The sequence below is a fragment of the Pogona vitticeps genome, chromosome 7, assembly GCF_051106095.1.
Source record: "Pogona vitticeps strain Pit_001003342236 chromosome 7, PviZW2.1, whole genome shotgun sequence".
Classification (NCBI taxonomy): Eukaryota; Metazoa; Chordata; class Lepidosauria; order Squamata; family Agamidae; genus Pogona; species Pogona vitticeps.
The window spans coordinates 23630073-23652549 of record NC_135789.1 but is presented as its reverse complement, the minus strand read 5'-3'; the positions used below and the strand labels follow the sequence as shown (position 1 = coordinate 23652549).

The 22477-nt window shown below is 45.5% G+C and overlaps 1 protein-coding gene across 2 annotated transcripts in view; it reads right to left on the bottom strand.

The window, feature by feature from the left end:
* NOS2 (nitric oxide synthase 2) overlaps positions 1–14283 on the bottom strand; it is a 44593-nt gene extending 30310 nt beyond the window's left edge. The window contains exons 1-5 of one of the 2 annotated variants that reach the window (XM_072978314.2): positions 11266–14283; positions 6935–7107; positions 2931–3012; positions 1439–1552; positions 787–935 (exon numbers count right to left, since the gene is read on the bottom strand). In XM_072978314.2, coding sequence (XP_072834415.2) covers positions 787–935; positions 1439–1552; positions 2931–3012; positions 6935–7053 — 464 coding nt within the window. In that variant the 5' untranslated portion in view covers positions 7054–7107; positions 11266–14283. Of the gene's footprint in view, positions 1–786; positions 936–1438; positions 1553–2930; positions 3013–6934 lie in introns of both variants that reach the window. The other variant, XM_078379343.1, reaches the window with a different exon arrangement.
* Between the last annotated feature and the right edge of the window lie 8194 nt (positions 14284–22477).

The window sequence follows — 22477 nt, the reverse complement described above, 5'->3', positions numbered from 1 at the left end:
AAGGAAGGAAGGAAGGAAGGAAGGAAGGAAGGAAGGAAGGAAGAGGTTGAAGCTATTTATGTGTCATCTGACTCCTCCAGAACAGGATGCAGCTTTGATCCGGACCTCAAACAAATCAGACAGAATCAAGTAAATTTGGTTCAGGATTTGTCCAATTCCAGATTATAGTCCTAATTTCAAGGTGCTTTTTCAAGGCAAAAATAGGAAGAGACGTACAGGCTAAAAGCACCCGTTTTTGGTTTCTGATATTTAGTTGCAAGCTCCCCTCTTGCGATTTGAATTGTTTTCTGCTGCTTCACACCCTGGAACCCCAAATGGGTTCTAGGGTGTGAAGCAGCAGAAAACAAGTTTCCTTTATTTTCCATGTGAAATTACTTCAGATACAGTGGTCCCATTGTATCTGTGGGATCAATATCTGCGGTTTCACTTATCTGCGGTCTGGAAATATTAAAAGACAAAACCCAGAAAGATGTATTTCCATGATGTCGTTACCAGAACTGGCCACTAGAGGGAGCCGCAAATTGTGCTATGTATAAGATTCACTAATATCCACAGTTTTCGGCATCCGCAAGGGGGCTTAGAATTCTCTGCAGATACAGAGGTTGTTCTGCCGTTAAAGAGGGTTCCCACATTACTTCCGCAGTCTTCTTCAGGGTAAGCATACCCAGCTTCCTCACCCATTCCTCGTGGGGTTTGGTCTCCAGACCTTTTTCCCCATCCTGGCCACCCTCCTCTGGATGCCGCTGGTCCTGCGGTACACAGACAGGGTCAATGAAACTGGCTTACCCTTTCGACGAACTGTAGAACAGATTGATAAACTCAGTTGCTTGGAGTAATACTTCACTTCTCGGAATGGGTTCCTCTCGGGGACCTCTGACCAAGGCCGGGGCATTCATGACAGACCCATGACAAACTTTGGCCCTGCAGTTCAGAAACTGAAATGAACAAACCACATGAGAGAGAGAAAAAGAGAAAGAGAGAGAGAGAGGTCACAGAAGGATCTGTGCCCGGAAGAAATCTGGTTGAACCCACTGGGTCCGAAGGACACGTTAGAGCTTTTCCTTTTGCAAAATCCATTTTTATGCGTGTTGACACAGAATGCCGGCAACACAACGGTGGAGCGCTCTTGTTCAGGGTTCCAATCCGTGAGCTTAGAAGTTGAAAAAAAATTACTTTTGGTTGGCTGCGGCTCTCAAGCACATGGGCTCTGCTGCTTTGCTAGAAGAATTCCAGGAACTGGGAACATCCAACCAGCCGTTCCATCCCCCTCCCCCCCTCCCTTCATTTTGTACACACACACACACACACACACACAGAGAGAGAGAGAGAAAGTGCCACAACCTCTCTTCCGAATGACTACTATTTGACAACACAGTGAGCATAAGAAGACGGATTGTGAAACGTATTCCTGAAGTGCAGAGCCCTCCCTTACCCTTACCTCTTTGGCCTGGTGGTGCAAGGAATCTTGAAGGCTGGTTCCATTTTCCCAGTTTTTAATTTTCAAATGCCTTGGGCACCCAGAGGTTTGCTTGGTGTTACCTGGGAGACATTTCTGCGCAGCAAAGAAGTCAAGAAGGGAAAATAACGATTTGGGTTACTTATTTGCTCATTCGATTGCAATTCCTGCTGGTCCTTCACAGATCAGAGATCAGCCTTTACAATGTTGTCTCCTTTTAGTTTCACAACACGCTTGCTAGGTAGGCCAAACTGACAATGGTTCGATCAAGGCTAGCTGGAACCAAACCACACAACATCATCTATTTTTCTCTCATCATCCCATGTACTCATCCTATTAAAGAGTGAGGCAAAGTAATGTTTTCTGATAAATATTATAGTGGCCGCTTAAACCGAAAAAGAAAAAAAAATACAGGTTTCAAAATAATCTAGATATACAGGAACATTTAGGAGCTAAGCCAATTGGCATGCTCTCTTGATCTTTCAATCATTTATAATTAGTCCTGTCCAAAACAGGAGTGGCCCGAGATATTTTGCCCCATGAGACAGAGCAGGAAATCCACTCTGGCACAGGGTGTATAATATCCAAAGCTGATCCAATAAATGAAGCCTCTCTGTTTATATGGCAATGAAAACATATCACCATCACTACAGTCCTCAAAATAGCAGACATGAGATTCCGTGTCAACTGCCTAAAGGCCTCAATGGACAAGATGCTGGATTCCTTATCCAGAAGCAGTGCTCCCTCAAGTAGCAAAAAAAGGTCTAAGTATGAAAAGATATTATTCACATTTTATAAGCAGGAGCGTGGATTCTACTGGAATTATCACTGAAATATAAACACAGGCTTCTGGGAAGTCATGTTTCTGGGAAGAAAGAGCATGTCCAGTTTTATTGCTAGTTACAGTGGCTACTTTTAGGAGTAAATTTTTATTGAAGAAGTCTACAGACCACTCTATCAATTATTCACCATATATAATAACATTATTGAATTTCATAAACTTACAATGAAAAAAGAAAATTGGATCACATATACCTCATATATAAACCAAATACTCAAAATTATATCAGTCAGGTCCTCAATCTAAGATAAATTACAATCCTGTAAAGCCTTAATTTAAAATCCTTACAGAACTCTGCTATGTAGTTTTTAAAAAACCACACATTTCTTTTCATCATCCTCTTTCTTTCTTAGGGAGGTTGCCTTGACCACATAAAGAGCAACCCTCTATGTTATGAACAGGCCGGATCCATGTAACAAGTCATCTATTTTTCTCTCATCATCCCATGTCATCATCCTATTAAAGAGCGAGGCAAAGCAATGTTTTTAGATAAATATAGTGGCTACTTAAGCCGAAAAGGAGAAAAAAGGATACAGGTTTCAAAATAATCTAGATATATAGATGTCCCCCCATAAACATACAAATAATTGCTACATGGCATGATATGATATGATACCACAAATTCAGACTCACTTCTTTTGCTGCTGCAGCGTGGATTATCACCTCTGGTTTCTGACTTAGGCCATTCGATATGCTTTCCTCTTGTTTTTCACGGCTAGGACAGGAAGGAATGGATCATTACAAGTCACGAAGGTTTTGAGCTTTAAAAGGCAGTATGGCCTAGTGGTTAGTATTTGAGCAGGGCTTGGGAAGGGGGGGGGTTCTAGTTTCTAACCCCCACTGAGCCATGAAACGCCCTGTGCAAACCGACTTCAGACCACAGCATCTCTCTGGGAAGAAGCATGGCCCCAAAGTCACAGAGACGTTATCAGAAGAAGCCCAGATTATTAAAAAACGCGGACTGTTTCGAGGTGCGGATATGAGGCTCCATCTGCTTCACACCTTTGGGGATCAGCTTTTTCGGGAAGCGCCCAAGCACACATTTCAAAGCGTCTTTGAAGTTACTCTGTTCCGAGGTTCCCCAGATCCCAGACCAAAATTCCTGATTCTCCCTCTCTCTCAGCTTCCCTGGCCTACTTTAAAAGGTCGTTGTGTTGCTCTGACAGGAAGGAGACCCGTGCAAGAGACACTTAATTCAAGGGAAAACCAGTGAGGTAGCAAATGAATCCAGAACTCAGAACAGGATCCTAACCACTCAATCGCCTACTGTGAAAAAATCTGCATGGGATTTTCCAAACTGAGACATTCCCCTCTACGACGATTTAAAAATTATAGCTGAGACGAGTCCTGTGGATGTAATTTTGGCCCCTTCTCAGCCTGTCAGAATGGAATCATTCCCATTCATGCGGCTCTGCTTTAAGAAATGGCTTAAAATATTTCGAAAATCTGTCAGAAACTCTTTTAAAATGACCTTCTCTGATGCACATTTTTTCCCCTTTAGTAGTGCTAAATTGAAGGTTTTTGACCCAAGAAGGTCTTTCTGCCTGAACCCTGCCCCAGGGACAAAGTGACCCAGACAGGCAGGAGGGGCCTTCAAAGGAAACCAGGGGTTGGGTTCCACTTTCTCACAGTTTGGACCCATTTAAGGTTTGTGTCTTCAATTTGTGATGATTCATTTAACACTAACCACTCTCAACAATCACCCAAGCATGTTCATCAGCAGGTGTAGGGGGCTGGAAACCCTTACCACCATTCATGCCCAAACATGTAGAATCAAATTTCTTAGGAAATTCAAATTCAACAAATTCATCCGAGAGTGAGAGAGAGAGGGGGAATGGAAGCCCAGCTATTTCAAACAAAGAGAATACAGACTCCATTTGCCACCTCCCATTCTGCACACCAGAATTTGGAAGGTTCCTTTTTAAAAACAAATCACTTAAGGAACACATTACAATGTAAAGCAAGTCACTTGCCATTTTACCAATTTACTTTTCATTACCTTTCTATTACTTTTTTTTTGTAAGACCTTGGAAAAATTAGTTTTGGGGCCTCAGTTGGGTAGAACTGAGGTTTGAATGCCATTGCCCCAGAAAAGGAACTTTCCTAAATTCAGTTGTTGTTGTTGTTGCAAGTTAAGCATACAAATGCAAACCCCTTGGAATGGCTAAGAGAACAGCACAAGCCCCCTCTCTAAATGTCTCTTAGAATTCCTTTAAGAGTAACTTTGAAAAGTAACTTGAAACGGACCAAGGATGAAAGTCCTCACTCGCTTCATTCTAGCACCGTTCATGAGAAAAAAGGAGGGGGGAATTCCTCAGTCGGGAGAAAACTGTGAGGTTTCCAAAGAAGCACAATTAGATCAGGAAGGTTAAATGAGAGATCCCAGGGGTGCCAGCCCTGCTGCAGTGGATGCAAAGACTGAAGAACCCAACCCAAAGGCCAAACAAAGAGCTTGCGTCAAACCGCTTCAAATATAAACTTCTAGCGAGCTGGTCAGAGTAACAAAACAAAAGCAGAGGATGCAATTGACAGAACTAAATTCTTGGGGGAATTCACTAGATGGATATTTCAATTACACCTCAGCTTGGCAGCTTGTTAAGAAAACAGCGGTCTTTTCCTTAAATCTCTGGCATAATTATGACTTTTTAACCCAGCTCTCTACCTTTGGACACTAACCAGGGAATCTGAGGTTTTAAAAACGTGTGTATCACATTCCCTCTCATTCCATTCTTCAGCCTCTTAGGGTTCAGTGAGCCTCTCTCTCTTTTCCCATATTAACTGCACAATGATCCTGTGAGGTAGGCCTGAAGACACCCCCACCCACCCCCACAATATTTTTTATTTATTCCACGCATGCACCCTGTCTTTCTCCAAAGACCAGGCTCCTGGCGACTCATAACATTCAGTTATGGTCGAATCAGTTTTAATATTGGTCAAGATCCTATTACTGGGGTAACACAAATGACATATCTAAGGGGGTGAATTTTCACAAGATATGAAGTCAGCCCTAGACACAAGGATCACATCTCACTTCCCTGTTACAGCAGCTCCACCAACTGCTGATCTGTTTCTGGGCACAATTCAGAGTGATGGTTCTAACCTATAAAGCCCTAAATGGCTTGGGTCCAAGCTATCTCAAGAACTGATTCTCCCTTTATAAGCCTGTCGGGGTGCTAAGATCATCAGGAGAGGCCTTTCTCTCAGTCCCACCACCTTCAGAGTCGTGTTCGGTGGGGACCCGAGAGAAGGGCCTTCTCTGTGGCTGGTCCCAGAGACTCTGGAACTCCCTCCCACTGGAGGCCCGCCTGGCCCCTCCTTTGCTGACCTTCTGCAAGCAGTTAAAAGACCTTTCTCTCCAGGCAAGCCTTCCCTGAATGACCATCTGCCTGAATCAGTTTTTTAAAGGGTTGTTGTTCCTTGTTGCTTTGTGGCATTGTCTTGATCTTTTTTTAAAAAGTGTTTATACATTGTTTTTAGTTTTAAACGTTGTCTTGCAATGACCCCTGGGTCCTTTTTTAAGGAGAAAGGTGGGGTAAAAATACTTATAATAAAATTAAATGGTCACGTATCGAACAGTGTGACAAAATGGCTATGCTGCATCTTGCAACAACTGGCCACCAAGAGTTACACCATTAGAGTCACACCAGCGCTAGGATTTTAGCACAAATGGGTCAAAAACGGGGCAGAGAGGTGGGTGGGGGGAGAGAGGAGCCAAATTCTGCCAGAGCCAAACCTTTTCCAGCCTGGAGGGGCAAGCAGAAGGCAGACACCCAGTTGAGCCCAAACGATTGTAAGTAACTTTCCACGATCTGAGCCTAGAAAAGGTTTGAAGTCAGCATAACCTAGCATGGAACCCAGTGTCAGTTCACCTGGCCCCTGGGTACCTTGGCCAGGTAGAAGGGCATTCAAAAACTACATTAACCCCTGATTTAAAAAAAAAATCAAAAACCAAACAACCCTATCGCTAAATAGCTCATTAGTTGTTGTTGTTTCAACTGCTTCAATAAAAAGAGAAGATTGATGAGTCATTTCGTAGTTTAGAGAATTTGAACCCACCATCTTCTGATGCTGGATCACACATGGATGTTTTCTGGCTCTTTTATAATCCCAGCTTTAAGATCTGAATAGGGTTCTCGGAGGTTCTCGAATTGTGTTCAACACATCCGTGTTTACCAAAGAAGAATAACCCACAGGTGTAGACTATATCATGTGCCATTTTCTTATAGGTAACGAACATTATCATGTGTTGGCAAGTCAATTCTGACCGATGGTCACCCTTTTCAGGATTTTCCTAGGAGAGAATATCCAGCTGTGGTTTCCTGTTTTCTCCTCCTGGGAGGGATCCCTGGGACCGTATATGCAGCTGGCCCAAGGCCACCCAGGCTGGATTCGAACTCCCAAACTTCGGCTCTGCAGCCCGAGACCTAAACTAGTTTGCTCTCCAGCCAGCTTTCATGAACCCCTTTCAAAGCCCTCTGAACCACCGGATTAGGCCGTCTTACCGAGAGGTAAATGGGCTGGTGTGGCCCTCGAGGGGTCTTTTCTTTTCCATTCCATTTAATCTTTTCGGGAGAACACCTTTCTCCCACCTGAGCTTTTCAGAGAAGGAGGGGGGGAAAAAAACCCAGCGGCCTCACCTGCAGACGCGCCTGGTCGCTTTTTCCATGTTGTTGTTGAGGTCCTTGCCTTCTTGGGACTTGTTCTTACCGGTTGGAGGCTTGAACAGCAACTGCCAAGGGCACATCATTTTCTGCATGTTACGTAGGGGGTCGTCGGGCGGCTCTCAGATCCAAGCCTGGCGGAAGCCCTCCTGCACAAGAGAGAAGAGGACCGTCCCCGAAATGAAGCAGAAACGTTCCTTTTGAAAAGGGGAGAGGGAACTCCTTCGGCCGCCTTGGATCAGAAAGGGTCTTTAAATATCTTCCATTAACACATCATGCGACTCGGCCTTTGTACCTGCCCACTGGTGCAGTTCGCTAATTTTAGGCTCTGGACTTAATGGTCTTCTGCCTCGGCACCTCCTGAGATGGGCAGGGAAAAAAAACCTAGAAATCCACTAGACACCCATCACTCCTGCGACTCTGATACAAAACCCCACTCTATTCGCCCTTCCCATTTTTTTCTTGCAAAAAAGGAAGCATTCATAGTGAAAAGGCCTCCTTGTACCATCTACTAGCCAAATATACTTTAATAATAATAATAATAATAATAATAATAATAATAATAATAATAATAATAATAATAATAATAATAATAATAATAATAATAATAATAATAATAATAATAATAATAATATAGTAGGACCTCCATATCCACTGGGGATTGGTTCCAAGCCCTCTGTGGATAGCGAAAACCATGGATAATAGCAAACACTATCTATCTGTCTGTCTGTCTGTCTGTCTATCTATCTATCTAATGGTAAAAGGAAAAAACCCCAAGAAAAACTATTTTACAAGCATTACCAGAACTTGCTACTAGAGGGCACCAGTTCTTCACTGACACGCATGGTCTCTTGCTCCATCCAGTGGCCTGTTTTGGTAATACAGTGGTGCCCCCGTTTGACAATCACCTCGTTAGACAAGGAAACCACTTAACGATGAGTATTTTGCGATCGCTATAGCGGATTATCCTTGTCAAGAGAGGCACCACCGTACATGTGAAAATTGTTTTTTTCCTGGATTTTTTTTTCTTTTAAGGCATTTAATACTTCCAGATAAGTGAAAACTATGGATACTGATCCCGTGGATACGGGAGTCCTATGGAGTTTTGGAGCACCAGGGAAGTGGGAAATATATTAAAACATGGCAAAATTGCTCTCCCCACACCATGTTTTGTCAAGGGCACAAGAGAATCTTCTGAGACAAACGGGGGGGGGGGGGGGAGGGAGATGGAAAAAAATTCAATAGGAAAAAAATGACAATTTGAAAAAAGAAATTAAATCAGTTCTGGATATGAGGATACCAGATTGGGGCACCTCGAGGCCTCATCCAAAGTAACTTATGACCTCAGTTTCTAACTTTAGCTAAAACTATGGTCAGTCAACCCTGATGCTTTGGGGACCTGCTCTCTTCATTCTGTGGATCAGGGCCCTAGATCTTTGTCTCAAAGTCTACTCATGTGGCACCACTGATCACTGGTCTTAGTTAGATCAGTTTAGAGTCAGCACTTTAGTGATTCCCATTTTTAGATTATAAGCTCTATTATTCACTGCCATTGTCTGTCTTTGCTGAGTTTGGGGCTGCTCTTGGCCCGTCTTGCTGAATTTGGAAATCCACATTTATGCCCCAGCCCACACCAGTAGGCTTGTGTTGTGGCCACCAGAAACAGACTGCCTTTCTGTACCTAGAAAGGTGCTCAAAATAATCAAACTTTTACAACATCTGGGTTCAAAAATCAAAAAACCCTTGATTTTGGCAGTTGTTTTGAACAACGGAAAGACAGAGAGGAAGGAAGGAAAGAAGGAAGGAAGGAGCTGATGAAGGAAGGAAGGAAGGAAGGAAGGAAGGAAGGAAGGAAGGAAGGAAGGAAGGAAGGAAGAGGGAGAAAGTAATATCAAAAAATATTCTAGTCCTCTTGAAGGTTTTTGCTTAATTGGAATGGACAGAATCTTACGTAGACCTGTGTGAGTCAAAGGGTATAAACTGAGTCAACAGATAGCTATGAGTTGAGAAAGCTGACGCTTGCATTCCTGATCACACACCAGTCACTTGGTGTGGCACACAACAAGGGGTTTGAGCATCAACAGCTTGACCTACATCTGTGTACGCAAGTAGGAGGATTCACGCCATAACGGGACTCCAGAATGGTTACGAAAACACCATGAATTATGCATGGTAAGGGGGAAAATTATTTTGTTCTCCCTCTCCCGTGGCATGAAAATCCAGGGTCATTCAATGAGCAGATGGTTCAAGCCGAAGAAAAGCCCCAGTAGCAGAACCTCGCACCCTGTACACACCAACTCCTTACTGGGTTCTCTCCCCTCTTGATTTTCCAGCACTGAATTGAAGGAATGGGAGGTTTGGTTTGGTTTGGCTTGTTTCTAGAGGCACGCAGACAGAAATCTCCCTGTGATCTCCAGTGTTGCTTCAGCTAGATCTACGGTTGCAGAGCCGGTCCTAATATTGGGCAGGGTGAAATCTGAGCTGGTGCTCAAGGGGAAACAAGGCTCTGGCCAGACTCCTGTGGGTAGGATGATAAAAGAAGAACCTAATTGATTGCCCCGAACGAGCACTCATTAACGAGGTGCCAGTTGCTTTACAAGGCGTTCACTCAGTTGCACAAGTAAACCCCCATATCTGTGGGGGAATCAACGGAAAACACAGAGGGGTTGACTCACCGAATCCCCATGGATTCAATAAGACTACTCTAGGAAGACTTCCTATGATTTGAGCCGATTTCTCAAGATCTTTCTGTCCCCCTCCCCACTGCCGAGCATGGTCAATGCGCTGGATCGGGACCGGAGACAGTTTTTTTTAAAAATCCTTTTTTTAAAAGTTCACAAAGTTTAAGATTTAAGGATTGTAACAGGACAGGATCAATCATCTTACAATCCTAAACCCACCGACACCCTAAATTCCCCATCGGAGAGGTACCGGCATCCAGGTAAGCCCAGCATCCTACCGCAGGGGCCTCAATCATCTCCTGGTGATCTTGACACATTCTTAAAATATTTTTGAAACATCAGAAGGAGAGATTGCTTTGATCTTCCAATCATTCACCAAAGACACATCCCATGTACCACAACAAAGCCCAATCTCATTTATTCCAGTGATGGGAGGATGATTAAGCCACAATGCTAGAACTCACTGTTATAAACCAGGCGTTTAAAATGCTGGCATGCAAACACAGGATGGAAATTCATCGCTGGGTAACGGACTTCAGGATTGCAACCTGACTTTGGCAGCATGCAGGCTGCTGTTTGATCCTTGTAATCATCGTCATCATCATCATCGTCGTCTTAGAACTGCAGGGCTGGAGGGGACCCTATGGATCATTCATTCCAGCCCCTTGTCAAAGGAGGCACAGTAAGGGAATCAAACTCCCAACCTCGGGCTCTGCAGCCAGAGACCTAAACCACTGAGCTATCTAGGAATTTTAAAAAATAAAATCAAAAGCTAAAAAAAACCCCAAAATTACATTAGTTTATCAAGCAAGAACGCAAAACTGGCCTTTTAACTGGCTTAAGATTCGGATAGAAATAAATTCCCTAGGATAAAAACCAACCACCCCTCCCCATCCTAACCCCTCCCACCACCCCCCGAAATGGGGAAAGGAAAATATAAATGATTTTTTTTCTTTAAAAACATTTTAAATGCCTTACTGCTTTGAAAGAAAGGGCTATTTTTGAAAGAAAGCGTCCGTTTCCAATGTCCACTCCCTAACCCATTTTTACTCTCCTGCAAGCACCACCACCACCACCTCCAGGACAGCGGTTGGGACGCGATCCAGGCTTCCCTAGGAGTAAGTCCTGCTGAACTTTGCGAATGAATTCTCAGCAGGTAGACCTCAGATCCCTTATTCTTAAAACCCTGCCTGCAAGAGCTTTTAGAGCTTCTATGAGAGTCCCTCCGCCCTTCCCAAATATATATTTTTAAAAGGCCGTTTAACTTGGGTTGGAGCGTGGCCGTGAGCTTTAAACCCCAGCTGGATCCTGAGCAAAATGAAGCATGCCAAGGAAAGCGCCCGGCCAGACGTTGCAATGTCCACATTTACGGCTTGGCCAAACCCCACTAACCTGGCACATCTCACTGCTCCCAGACCGGTGCATGCATGAATCAGCCTCGTCTCCCCTGTCTCCGAAGCGCATCCCGATGAGAAATCCTTTCCTTTCCCTGAATCTCGCCCAGATGCCAACTCTTTGCAGAGAGCAGACGGGCCAGATTTTGTGACTCTGGTATTTTGTGACCCTGCCAAGGGGTGCCAAGGGCTGCCTCTTGCCACCGCTGGGCGCCGGGAAGACTAAACTTACCTTGAGCAGAGTTTCAAGCTGATTCTTTGCAGAAGGTCTTCTCCACCCAGCCGGCTTGCCCGTGGCTCTCTGAGAAGACCCTTGGGAGATGTGAGCAACGGGCCGGACCAAAGCATTTTTGTACCTTCTCCGTATGCAAATTCAGAGATGACTAGCACCCAAAAAGACTCAGAAAGCATGAGAAAGCGGGAAATCCCTTTTTACTACATGAGCACCTAATGGGGCATGGGGCATGTGCTACGTTCTCCCAAACATGTGCCCCCTCTTGATCTCCCTCCACCTCTTCTTCCTCCTTCGACACCACCCTCATCTCCTCCCCTCCTGGTTGCTTCCACGTTTCCTCTTTAAAAAAAAAAAAAAGGAAAAAAAGAATAAATCAGGAAATATCTGTTGCTGGTTTTGCGGCTATTTTGGGAGCGATGAGCCAACCTTTAAAACGGGTCTTGTGAAGTATTCCAGGTCCCGATGATGCTATCCTGCAAACCCAGCTGGCCAGAGTCAGTGTTGGTGAATGGAGCCCAAGGACATTTTGGGGGTGAAAAGAGGGGGGAAGCTGATCAGCCTTGTTTCGGACAACCCCGATCTTTCTTTCATCTGTCCTGGTTTGGGCACTGCGTGAGAAGACAGGACACGCTGGGAAAGGCGGACAGTCGCAGGGAAGGAGGAAGACCCAATACGAGATGGATTGACTCCCTCAAAGAAACCACAGGCTTGCGTCTACAATTGCTGAGCAGGGCTGCTGGCGGCAGGAGATTCTGGAGATTGCTCATTCATACGGTCACCATGAGTCAGAAGCGACTTGACGGCACATCGCAATAATGTTTTTTTTTTTAAACAGAGAGATGCTTTAGTGGTGGGCTTCATGCACTGTTAGGGGGGCTGACTAGATGATCCTTTAGGGTCCTTTAGCCCTGGCAATGATCCTATGATTCTGCCATTCATGTGATAAGGCAGGTCACTCACTGCAGCTTCTCCCACTTTTTAATTCTTTATTTCATCGAGATCCAGTCTTTCTCTCTACCTGGGTACTAAGGTGACTTGCGTGGTTCAAAAAAGAAAACCCAGGTACAAATAAAAACCATAGTAAGGAGGGGGTGTCTTCCAGTGATCTGGCCAAGCACAGCTCTCCTACAGGATTCTACCAATGCGATCCATAATTCCCCCCCAACATCTGGATGATGTTCTTTCTAAGGCTGCTTAGTAGGCATTTTCTGTGAGTCTCTGTGCTTTTTCATCTCTTCTGAGTTTATTTGTTTTTTGTCTCACTTTATTCCAGATATACTGTTTGTTTATTTATTTATTTAACAACTTTCCTCTTTTTTTAATGCATTTTTCTTTCAGAGAACTTGCTTTTGAAAGGTTTGGACGTGAATAACAGGAAACACCATGTTTTTTTCATGACCAGGTGTCGTGGGGGGGGGGGACAGATTTTGCTGCAGCTGGGAAAACCCTGAGTCACAGAGAGACACAATTGCACAAATGTTCATATCAATTGCTTGCTGGTTGTATGAACGCAGCTGTTTTCAACAGCACGTCCCATGGTGTCTTTTCCTTGTTGCAAAAGTGCCGTCTCTTACGTTACTCCGTTGGGTTGCCCAAGCACTGGGCATCACGATTTTTTTTTTTGCATGCCAGTTAAGATACCTGTCATGGAAACCAATGCTGATGACCAGCTCTGTTCAAGCGACTCACCGGCTATCGCACTGTGATCAAGTATCGTTGGACTGCAACGCCCATGGGCCTGAAATATGGGTCACACTGGCCAGGCTGATGGGAGCTGGCGTTCAGCAACACTTTAAACTTTGGCAAGTTTCTGGCTCCTCGTCCTTCCTTTGGTAGAGTCTTCCCTGCTGCGATTTCTTATCCCTTGGGGGGGACCCGGAGTTATTTGCACAGAAGCTCAGCTGGACTGGTGATGAACCAAGGCGTCTGATGAAGCGATTCTGCAATGGGAAAGCTTGTCAGAAGAGATTCCAGACTAAAAAAGGGTGGGGAGGTAGAACGGTTGCTAAACTTAGAACCAGGCCCCAAGAGTCTAGAAGGTCAGTTTCAGGGCAAATGAAGGAGGTTCATCTCTTCATCTTGGTGTGATTTTTTTCCACATAAGCTGCAGCCGTTTCATAAAGCATACCTTATACTCAGGCACAACTAGAAACGGTCGTTCCAGGTGAACGGTGTCCTTCCTTAAGCGTCTTCTTTAACTTTCTTTTTCCTGCCCAGCCACGGTGACATAAAAACACCAGCGGACCACTATATTCTTACTATGGACTAGAAACTTACCCTTTTGGAATCCCCACCCCCTTGTTATATGATAAGGGGATTGTAACTTGTTTTTTAAATCACTAATAAAAATTAAATGAATAAAATGCAAAAAAAAAAAAACCACCAAAAAACAAACAAACCAAGTCTTGCTTGCAATCGAGAAAGGCCATTGGTACCTTCGATCAAAATATTCTGCATTTGACCCACTGACGTTTTATGATGCAGAATTCAACTTCAGACGGCATCTGGCCATCAAAACGAAGGCTTTGCAAATTCACCTTCGAAAGGCACCGGAGTTGCAAGATGGTACCTTTTCAGCATTTGGTGGAACGGCTGCGAGCGCGGTCAGTTCTTACCCTTCATCTTTCGGCCTCTGCCATCAGCAGACATTCAGTCTGAGCAACGTCTGTTGAGAATATGAGGGTCCTCCAAATGGCATATGGTTCTCCCTCCTTCTCTATCGCTGAACGAGGGAAGATTGCAAGATTGATCACATCATAGCTGAGAACGGTTAAGCCTGGACGATTTAGCACTTCAGCGCTGGAGTTGCAGCTTTAAAACACGCGACCCACCAACAGTGTCCAGCAAACATTCGGTCTCACTGTCTACACCCGGGGTGTGATGTGTTTTTTTTCCACCAGTTTGAAGGAGCAGCACGAATGCTTGGGAAATGCCATAGCGCTACACTCTTCTCCTGGTATAAGTCCGTACATAAAAAAAATACACGACCCAACCCTTTGTTTCTGGTCATGATGAAAAGGTTCGGAAGCCTTTAAAAAAGGTCTGGACACCGGACACAGTGCTCAAGATGAGGCCTAACTAGTGCCGAATAGAATCCTTTTTCTAAAAAAAAGAAAGTGAAATAAGGGGAATGTTGTTCGGAGGTTAGGAAAATGTCCAATACGAACGTCTCTCTGAATCATGTCTCTCAAACGCCAATGTGCTTCCAGCAGTAATCCTAGGCTAGCCGTAATTTCAGTTTCTGCCCTGAACCAGCCCCGAGGGTCTGGCGATGGCCATGATAACATCTCACTTCTCTTAATCCACATGGATGAGGCATTTCATGCAAGAAAGTCAAAGGTGTTGTTATTGGGCAATTTCTAAGTTAGATAAAGCCGTCCTGGCTTGGACCCAGGCTGTGCTCGAAAGCTTCATCTCCCCTGGCAGTTAAATGGTCAGTTTTTAAGGGGCTGTGAGAAAGCTGTCCTGAAGGTGACAGACGCTCTTTGCCGGGAGTTTTTCGGGGAGCCAAACAGGTTGAAACTGAGGCTGTCCAACCTTGGGCATATCATGAGAACGCCGGATTCGTAATGCTGGGAAATGCAGCAGGAAAAGAGGAAGACCCCAATGTGAGATGGACCGATTCCCTAAAGGAAGCCACAGGCTCGCGTCTACAAGAGCTGAGCTGGGCGGTTGAGGACGGGACACGATGGAGATCACTCGTTCATAGAGTTGGAGATGCATCGCAGTAACTGTTTTTTAAACAGGGGACCGGGGGGGGCACCTGCTGGGATGCTTTAGTGATGGGCTTTGTGCATTGCCAAGAGGGTTGGACTAGATGATCCTTGAGGTCCCTTTGGCCTGATGAGGATCCTATGATTCTCCCGTTCATGGGATTACGGCCGGTCACTCTCCCCAAAGTTTCCATTGAGCCCTGTAAGAGCAGTTCCGTCGGGCTTCGTTCTGCGTTGGGGTCCTAACAAGGCAGGGCCGTCGGCAGCCTGGCTGGGGATTCTCCATCCCTGATGACGGCTACACGACGCGCGCCCTTTGCGAGAGACAAAACAAAGGCGGATCCGGGCTGTTCTGGAAATCGGCCGCAGGGAAAGACTCTTATCGCACGGGCAGCCTTGAGATAAGAGCCTCCCCAGATGCCCGCGGCCCTTCGTTCAGCCATCAGTGGCGAGAACTCTCCTCTAAGTGGCACCAGGCAAGGCCCTCGGGAGACCCAACGTTTTCCCACCCAAAATACGGGACATTCCCCCCCCCCCCCCCCGGTTATCCGTTTGCCAGTCTGAGGGTGACGGCTGGATCTATCTTTCCAGGCGACGCCTCTTTTATCTTTTCCGCCTTTCCATAGATCTTCAGCCTCTCCTTTATAGGAAATACAGGACATATGGAAACAAGAAAAGAAAAAGGCACAAATGGGAAAAATAAAGAAATCTCAGCGATCCATGCATTGCATCGATAGCCTGTTTGAACTCCAGGCAATGCCCAGGTCCCTTCTCTCCAGCGTAGCAGAGACTTTTTCAGAAAGGCCAACGTTAGGAAATGTGGCGGTTCCACAGTTGGCAGCATCCAGCAAGATTCACACCCCCAGCAGGCACTTACAACTTGGATTTCTCAAAATCTCAGACCAGAGCTCTAACCGCTAGGCCACACAATCCTGCATTAACGATAAGCATGTGCTGCCAAGCCAATTAGGGCTTATTCTGGGGACCCTTTCCAGGGTTTCTCCAGGCACTCGGAAGTGGTCCATCATTCTCGTCTTCCGGGGGGGGGAGTAAATCTGCGGGATGGGGCAGCTTGCCCAAGGCTTACACAGGCTGGCTCTTCTCCCAGGAAGCACGGTGAGGATTCGAACTCGCAACCTCCGGCTCCGCACCCAGAGACCTAAACCACTGACCGCTCCAGACAGCTCCTGGCCCCATGACACGACTCGTCCTCCTTTCGTCAAAGAGGACGTTGTGCTTTCTTGACAGGGGGCTGGACTGGATGATCCCACGGGGTCCCTTTCCAGCTCTGCAACGATGTTGACGATTTTCACAGCAGTTTCTCATTTTTCTTTTAAAGTACTGTAGCTTATTCGTATTGCTAAAGGGTGGTGCCTTATCTTCAGTTATTTTTTTCCTGTTTAAAGGGGCACTTAAGATATTAAAAAAAATAGTCACATCATCCTGTGTAAAACTGGGCAGGCGGGCGGAGATCTTGCTGCGGTACCTTTTTAAAGGCCTCCTTCAAAACCAAACATTTTAGGAGTGGGTAAACGCTATTCTTTGGAAAATCTGGACAGAAATCCTATTATGTTTTGTCAAAAACGACTTGTGCCTTCCTTATTTCAAAACACAGCGCATGACTGATAACATTTCTGCTTCTCATGCACTCTCTTACGTCCCAGGAATCAAGGATCAGAACTTCGCCACGGCTCCGATGAAGGCAAAGCTCTCTAAGGTAAAACAAACACTGGGTGCCCTTCATTATTCCTCCCCTCTCCGCCCCAGTTAAAGCAACCTTGCAGGGTTGTTGTGTAGGAAAGAAGCTTGGTCTGTCTTTGAAAGAAAGAGAAGATAGAGACTTAATAAATAAGCAGATTGGCATCGGATTCGAAGGGGCAGAGTTCAGGAGACGTGTATAAGAGTCCACCAAACAACAAGCGGACTACAGTTGTAACTGGAAGCTTGGAAAACCGCTTGAGGGAACTACAAATCCCATAATCCTCCAGCCACCCTGGCAGTTGCACACACAAAACACACACAACACACACCCAAAGCAGCTAACACGCTCAGGCTTCTCAGCCCTTCAAATGTAAGGATGCAAAAGGAAAAAGTGTCGTGTTTTCCATTTGACCACGTGATGATCCAAGCCCGGTCTACTCTCGAGAAAAGCCATCCACGGGAAGGTTAGGAGGAGATGCTGAGCACCCCAGTGGCCTGGCTAGCATCACTTTGAGGAAAATGAGTCAGTTCCTTCTTAGATGTCATGATTTTAAAACACCAAGCTTTCGTTTTCACTTTTCCAGTGGTGGATCGTGCTGGCACACCATGCTTCAGAATTTCCAGAAAGGTTCCTGGGGTGGAGAAGGAGGGCCAACATTTTTCCCTTCCCAGCCCTGCAGAAATGAAACCACCGCTTCTAATATCTTGACAGAGAGTTCACGTATCAGGATGTGAGTCTTGAAAATAAGAAAATGCAAGGGACAGGATGGGGGGAAAGGATTAGGATCAGAAAGACATCTCTCTCTCTCTCTCTCTCTCTCTCTCTCTCTCTCGCACACACACACACACACACACACACACACACACACACACACACACACACAGAGACACAGACACAGACACACACACACCACACAAATGATGTGTATCACTGCTCTTTCTTCCACCACCCCCAACACTGGCTCTGTTCACCCAACCTTCCAGACGCCACCAATTGTAAAAGGTTAATAAAAAACAATATTCTTCTCATTGTTATCCTCCTCAAGGAAGCAAAAAAGGCTTTTTTTTCTTTTTTTGCAAACTCTGCCATTCAGAACTGAGGACGGTGGATTTGTCAAGATCAATTTGCGGAGTACCTCTGAGCTTACGCAGAGCGCTGTTCTGCACAAGAGAGCGGCTGCCTCCTCGCTCACTTAGAATCAAGAGCTGGGCGTGGGACGTCTCCCGAAAAACCGGCTCTTTCTGGAAGGGCAGGGCATGCCTGCTTTTATCTGGCAAGGGGTGGGCTAGATGACCTCTGAGGGTCCTTTGGATGCTACCGTTCGATGACTCTATGATTTAGCCACCCACCCTTTTCATTGGTTATCTTGATAGAACCTAATCACCATCCTAGAATCATGGAGTTGGAAGGGGCCTCTAAGGCCATCAAGTCTGACCCCCCTGCTCAAGGCAGGGATGCAAACCAAAGGATATTTGCTAGGTGGCTGTCTACATTTCTCCTGAATGCCTCCAGCTCTGGAGAGCTAACCAACTCCCAAGGAAAACTGGTTCCATCGTCGTACTGCTCTAACAGTTAGAATGTTTTTCGTGATATTCAGCCTAAATCTGGCTTCCTGCAGCTTGAGCCCATGGTTACATGTCCTGCATTCTGGGATGATGGAGAACAGATCCTGCTCTTCCTCTGGATGACAGCCTTTCAAGCCTTTGAAAAGGGCTATTCCGTTCCCCCCCCCAAATCTTCTTTTCTCCAGGCTAAACACGTCCAGTTCTTTCAGTCTTCCCAGCCCCCCTGATCATCATCCTCGTCGCCCTCCTCTGAACTTGTTCCAATTTGTCTGCATCCTTCTTGAAGCGCAGTGTCCAGAACTGGACACTGGACTCTTGATGAGCGCTAACCTTTGCTGAATAGAGGGGGGGCTAGCACCTCATGAGATTTGGAGACTGTACTTCTGTTAAGGCAGCCTAAAAATCACATCAGTCTCTTTTTTTCCAGCCACATTGCACTTTTGGCTCACATTCAGCTTTTGATCTACACAGCCTTTCCAAGATCCTTCCCACGCGCAGTATTACATCATTTGTCGAAGCATCCAGGACTCCCTGGAGAGAAGATGCAAGCCCAGAAGTTTGGAAATTTGGACTACAAACCCCAGAATCCCCCTTGAAAACAGAAACAGTGTGCCATCGCTCCCCACCCCTCTTCTCATGCCTCGGTGCCACGGAGCGTCACGTCGCCCTCCACTTCTTGACCCAGTTTCGTCACATGTAGACAGAAACATCTAATATTGTTCCCGTCTGGAATGCGGGAGCCGGATGGAGGTGGCTGCTGGTTGCACAAAGTTCCACTTCTCCCCCGACCTCGCTTCTTGGCCATGCAAAACTAGACATTTCACAAAACAGCCGCATCCGATTCCCCGACTGGAGCTCTGCATGCAAGAACTGGCGACAGGATTCTGCCCACGGATCCCCCGATAGCAGCAAGAAATGGTTGCTGAACTTTCTTTATAGTGGCCTGGGCAAAGCTGAGTTTCAAACGGAAAATGCAGGCAAATTTTGTTTAGTCTATATTTTAAAGCAAACTGCCCTCCTGCAACAGACGAAGGTTGGAACACAACGTTTTGCTTAGATTTCTCATTCCCTGCTTTATTTAAAAATTTCAGGATGGTGTGGAAACGGGAATACGTAATACAGTAATAGATTTATGATTGAAGACACGGCAAACGGGTTCAAATATTGGCTGGTCCATCTTTGAGTCTCACTAGATTTCATATAAATCCAGTACCTAGAAAGAGTGCTCCTTCAAGTGGTGAAAAAGGTATGATTGTGGAAACACGTGAGAAACACCGCACACTGATGTAGAGAAAACATTGTACAGAGAAGGAATGACACAGTTCTCTGAAAGTGCAGACAGGGTTAAAAGTTGGGGGGGGGAATCGGTTTATATTTCTTTACTTCCTGGGTTAATATTCTTATTCATCATCGTTTTCCCCAGTTGCTTCATAGATAAAGGGGAATAAAAGCAAAGTTGTTTCATATGATCTGTCATGCTCAGTCGGTGACAAAGTTTAATGGGATTTCGTAGCTCACACTCTGCAAACTCTCTCTCATGTACACACATAGAAGCTCATTTTTTCCACTGTTGAAGTGGCAGGAGCAGCGAAGCCCTCTTCGCCCTCGCGGCTTCATCTTTGGCCCGAAACAGACCACTGGGAAATCTTCCCGACATTTCTCAGAGATCGCCGTGAGCCAGACCCTGCAGCCATACTTCAGCCGGTTGCATCAAAAGTCTTGATCAGCAATGCCACGGAATAGCCATCATAAAAGAGGGGAAAATGCCCTTGTTTATATAATACGATTTGTTGACCAGGTTTTATGAAAGAGCTGGAAAATTCCTGCTTGAACATCAGGTGTCACCGACAGCAAACCGAGGCAGGGCGGCCGACAGTCAATCAAGTAATTTTAGACTCTGGACTTCAGAACCCATTGGGAATTTAACTCTCATTATACAGCAATGGAGATAACTTCGTTTCACTTCAAATGCGATCAGGAAACTATGCTGGAAAAAGTCCCTCTTTTTTTCTTTTCGGACTACAACCCCTGAAGGGAGATATGATAGCACTTTTCAAATACTTGAAAGTTAGTCATCCATCGTTATCATTTTAGAGCTGCCGGGCTGGAAGGGGACCCTCTGGATCACGACGTCCCGCCCTTGTCAAGGAGGCCCAGGGGCGGACTCGAACTCCCAGCCTCTGGCTCTGCAGCCAGATGCCCTAAAAACCACTGAGCTACCATACAGAGGAGGGGCAGAATCTGTTCTCCATCATCCCAGAGTGCAAGACACGTCATAAAGGGCTCAAGTTCCAGGAAGCCAGATTTAGGCTGGGCATCAGAAAAAACTTCTTAACTGTTAGAGCAGTACGACAACAGGACTCATGACCTCAGGAAGTGGTGAGGGCTGCAACGCTGGAGGCATTCAAGAGAAAATTGCTTTGACTTGGATCCCTGCCTGGAGCAGGGGGGTGGACTTGATGACCTTAGAGGCCCCTTCCAACTCCATGATACTAGGATTCTAGAATCCTCCAGCTATCATCGGTGGCATTTATTTCACAGTTATTTCTGTTTCCATTCTTGTTAGGCGCTGCCAAATTGCCTCTGACTTACAGCAACCCTACGGATGATGACCAGCTTCCAAAATGTCCTGTTCTCAAGGCAAGGCTTCCTCTGTGAATCCAATCCATCTCATGTTGGGTCTTCCTCTCCTCCAGCTGCCTACAACTTTGCCTAGCGTTATTGTCTTCTCCAGCAGTTTCCATATCAGAAGAATGTCCTGTTCAGATCCCCCCCCCCAAAAAAAAATTTTGGTAATGCTTATTCAGCTATAAGGCAGGGCACCCACCAAGAAGAAAGACAGAGCTTGAAAATGTTGGGCCAAGAATTACCAGCCAGCAGGACTGTTTCCTTGTTTACACAATGATCGCTCATCCCAATTCCTCTTATGTTTCATTTCTTGGAGTGTTAATATTACTGGCTGCCTGAAACTTACCGCCATTGGAAAAGCCCATTGTTGGACTGGCCTCACCCCTCCAGAAGTACGCCAAGAGATGCCAGCAAATTACAAACGAAATTAGGTAATACAGCACCAAACTTTTCCACTTCGCGGGCACCAACTCCCAAGGCGATGGCTAAGATGGAGGAAAAGTTTCCTGCAGCTATCTTCAGCTCTAAATATTAGAGCAGAAGAGGCTAGTCTGAACCTACGGACTGCCTGAAAGTCATTTTAATCGACTTTGAAGCAAAGTAGGAAGAGGAAAGTATAATCAAGTAAAGTGAGGCTACCTGGATATAGGACACATTTCCTGTGACTGTGGGGAAGTTCAATCCATGCAACAGTCACGTACCTGCAGTGTATGCCCCACCCCACGGACGAAAGAAGAAGACCTAGCAAATGGTTGGGAGAACGCTATTAATGTATCCCATTTCTGGTCAAAAACAGCCTGATCGTGCTAACATTTTAATTTGTTCTTCAATTTTGTCAATATTTATAAACGTCCATCATGTTAAATTGTGTTGACGCTCTGGAACAATTAAAGAAATGTTCTTTCGGCGGGCTGGGAATGGGTATTTCCAACGACTCACCGATGGGAGGTCATTATTTTTATAAATATTTGGAGGAAGAGGGGGGCGGAGATGAGATCAAACCGAGCCAGAACCACAGGGGGAAAATAACACTCACTTTGCTGGAACAACTCAGCAGGAGTAAGATTTTAAGGAAAATCAAAACAGTGGACGGTGCAATTGAGGATGATGGTTGACTCGTCCTGGAAAATCCAGCGGCGTTACCATCCCTTGGGATCAGAGCATCATATACACCAAGTCAGTATTTAAACCCCATTTAAAAAAATAATAATCATATCGCAGGAGGTGAGAAAGAACTCCCCCCAGAGAATGGCTGTTAAGTCAGAAGGGATAATCCCAAATTTAATAGATTTTCTCATTCATGTTGAGCTCGGCTGCTGGGGAGTTTGTCTGGTGTTGGCTCACATTTCCCCACCACCACCCCAAATCTTAAACCTGGTGCTTAAATTTTTAAAAAATGCATTTGGTGACTTGACAAAACAGCTTTCTGGCCTTAATGGAGAGAGCTACGATGTGCTAAGCAGTTAGCAGTATTATGGAGGATTGTGGCTAGAGTCAGCCTTAGGGATGTTAGCAAGCGAGGGAGAAAAGGGTGGGTGGGAAATGAGGACAACATATAGTGACCCTTGAAAGATGAACATTTATTTCAGTGTGAATTTTTG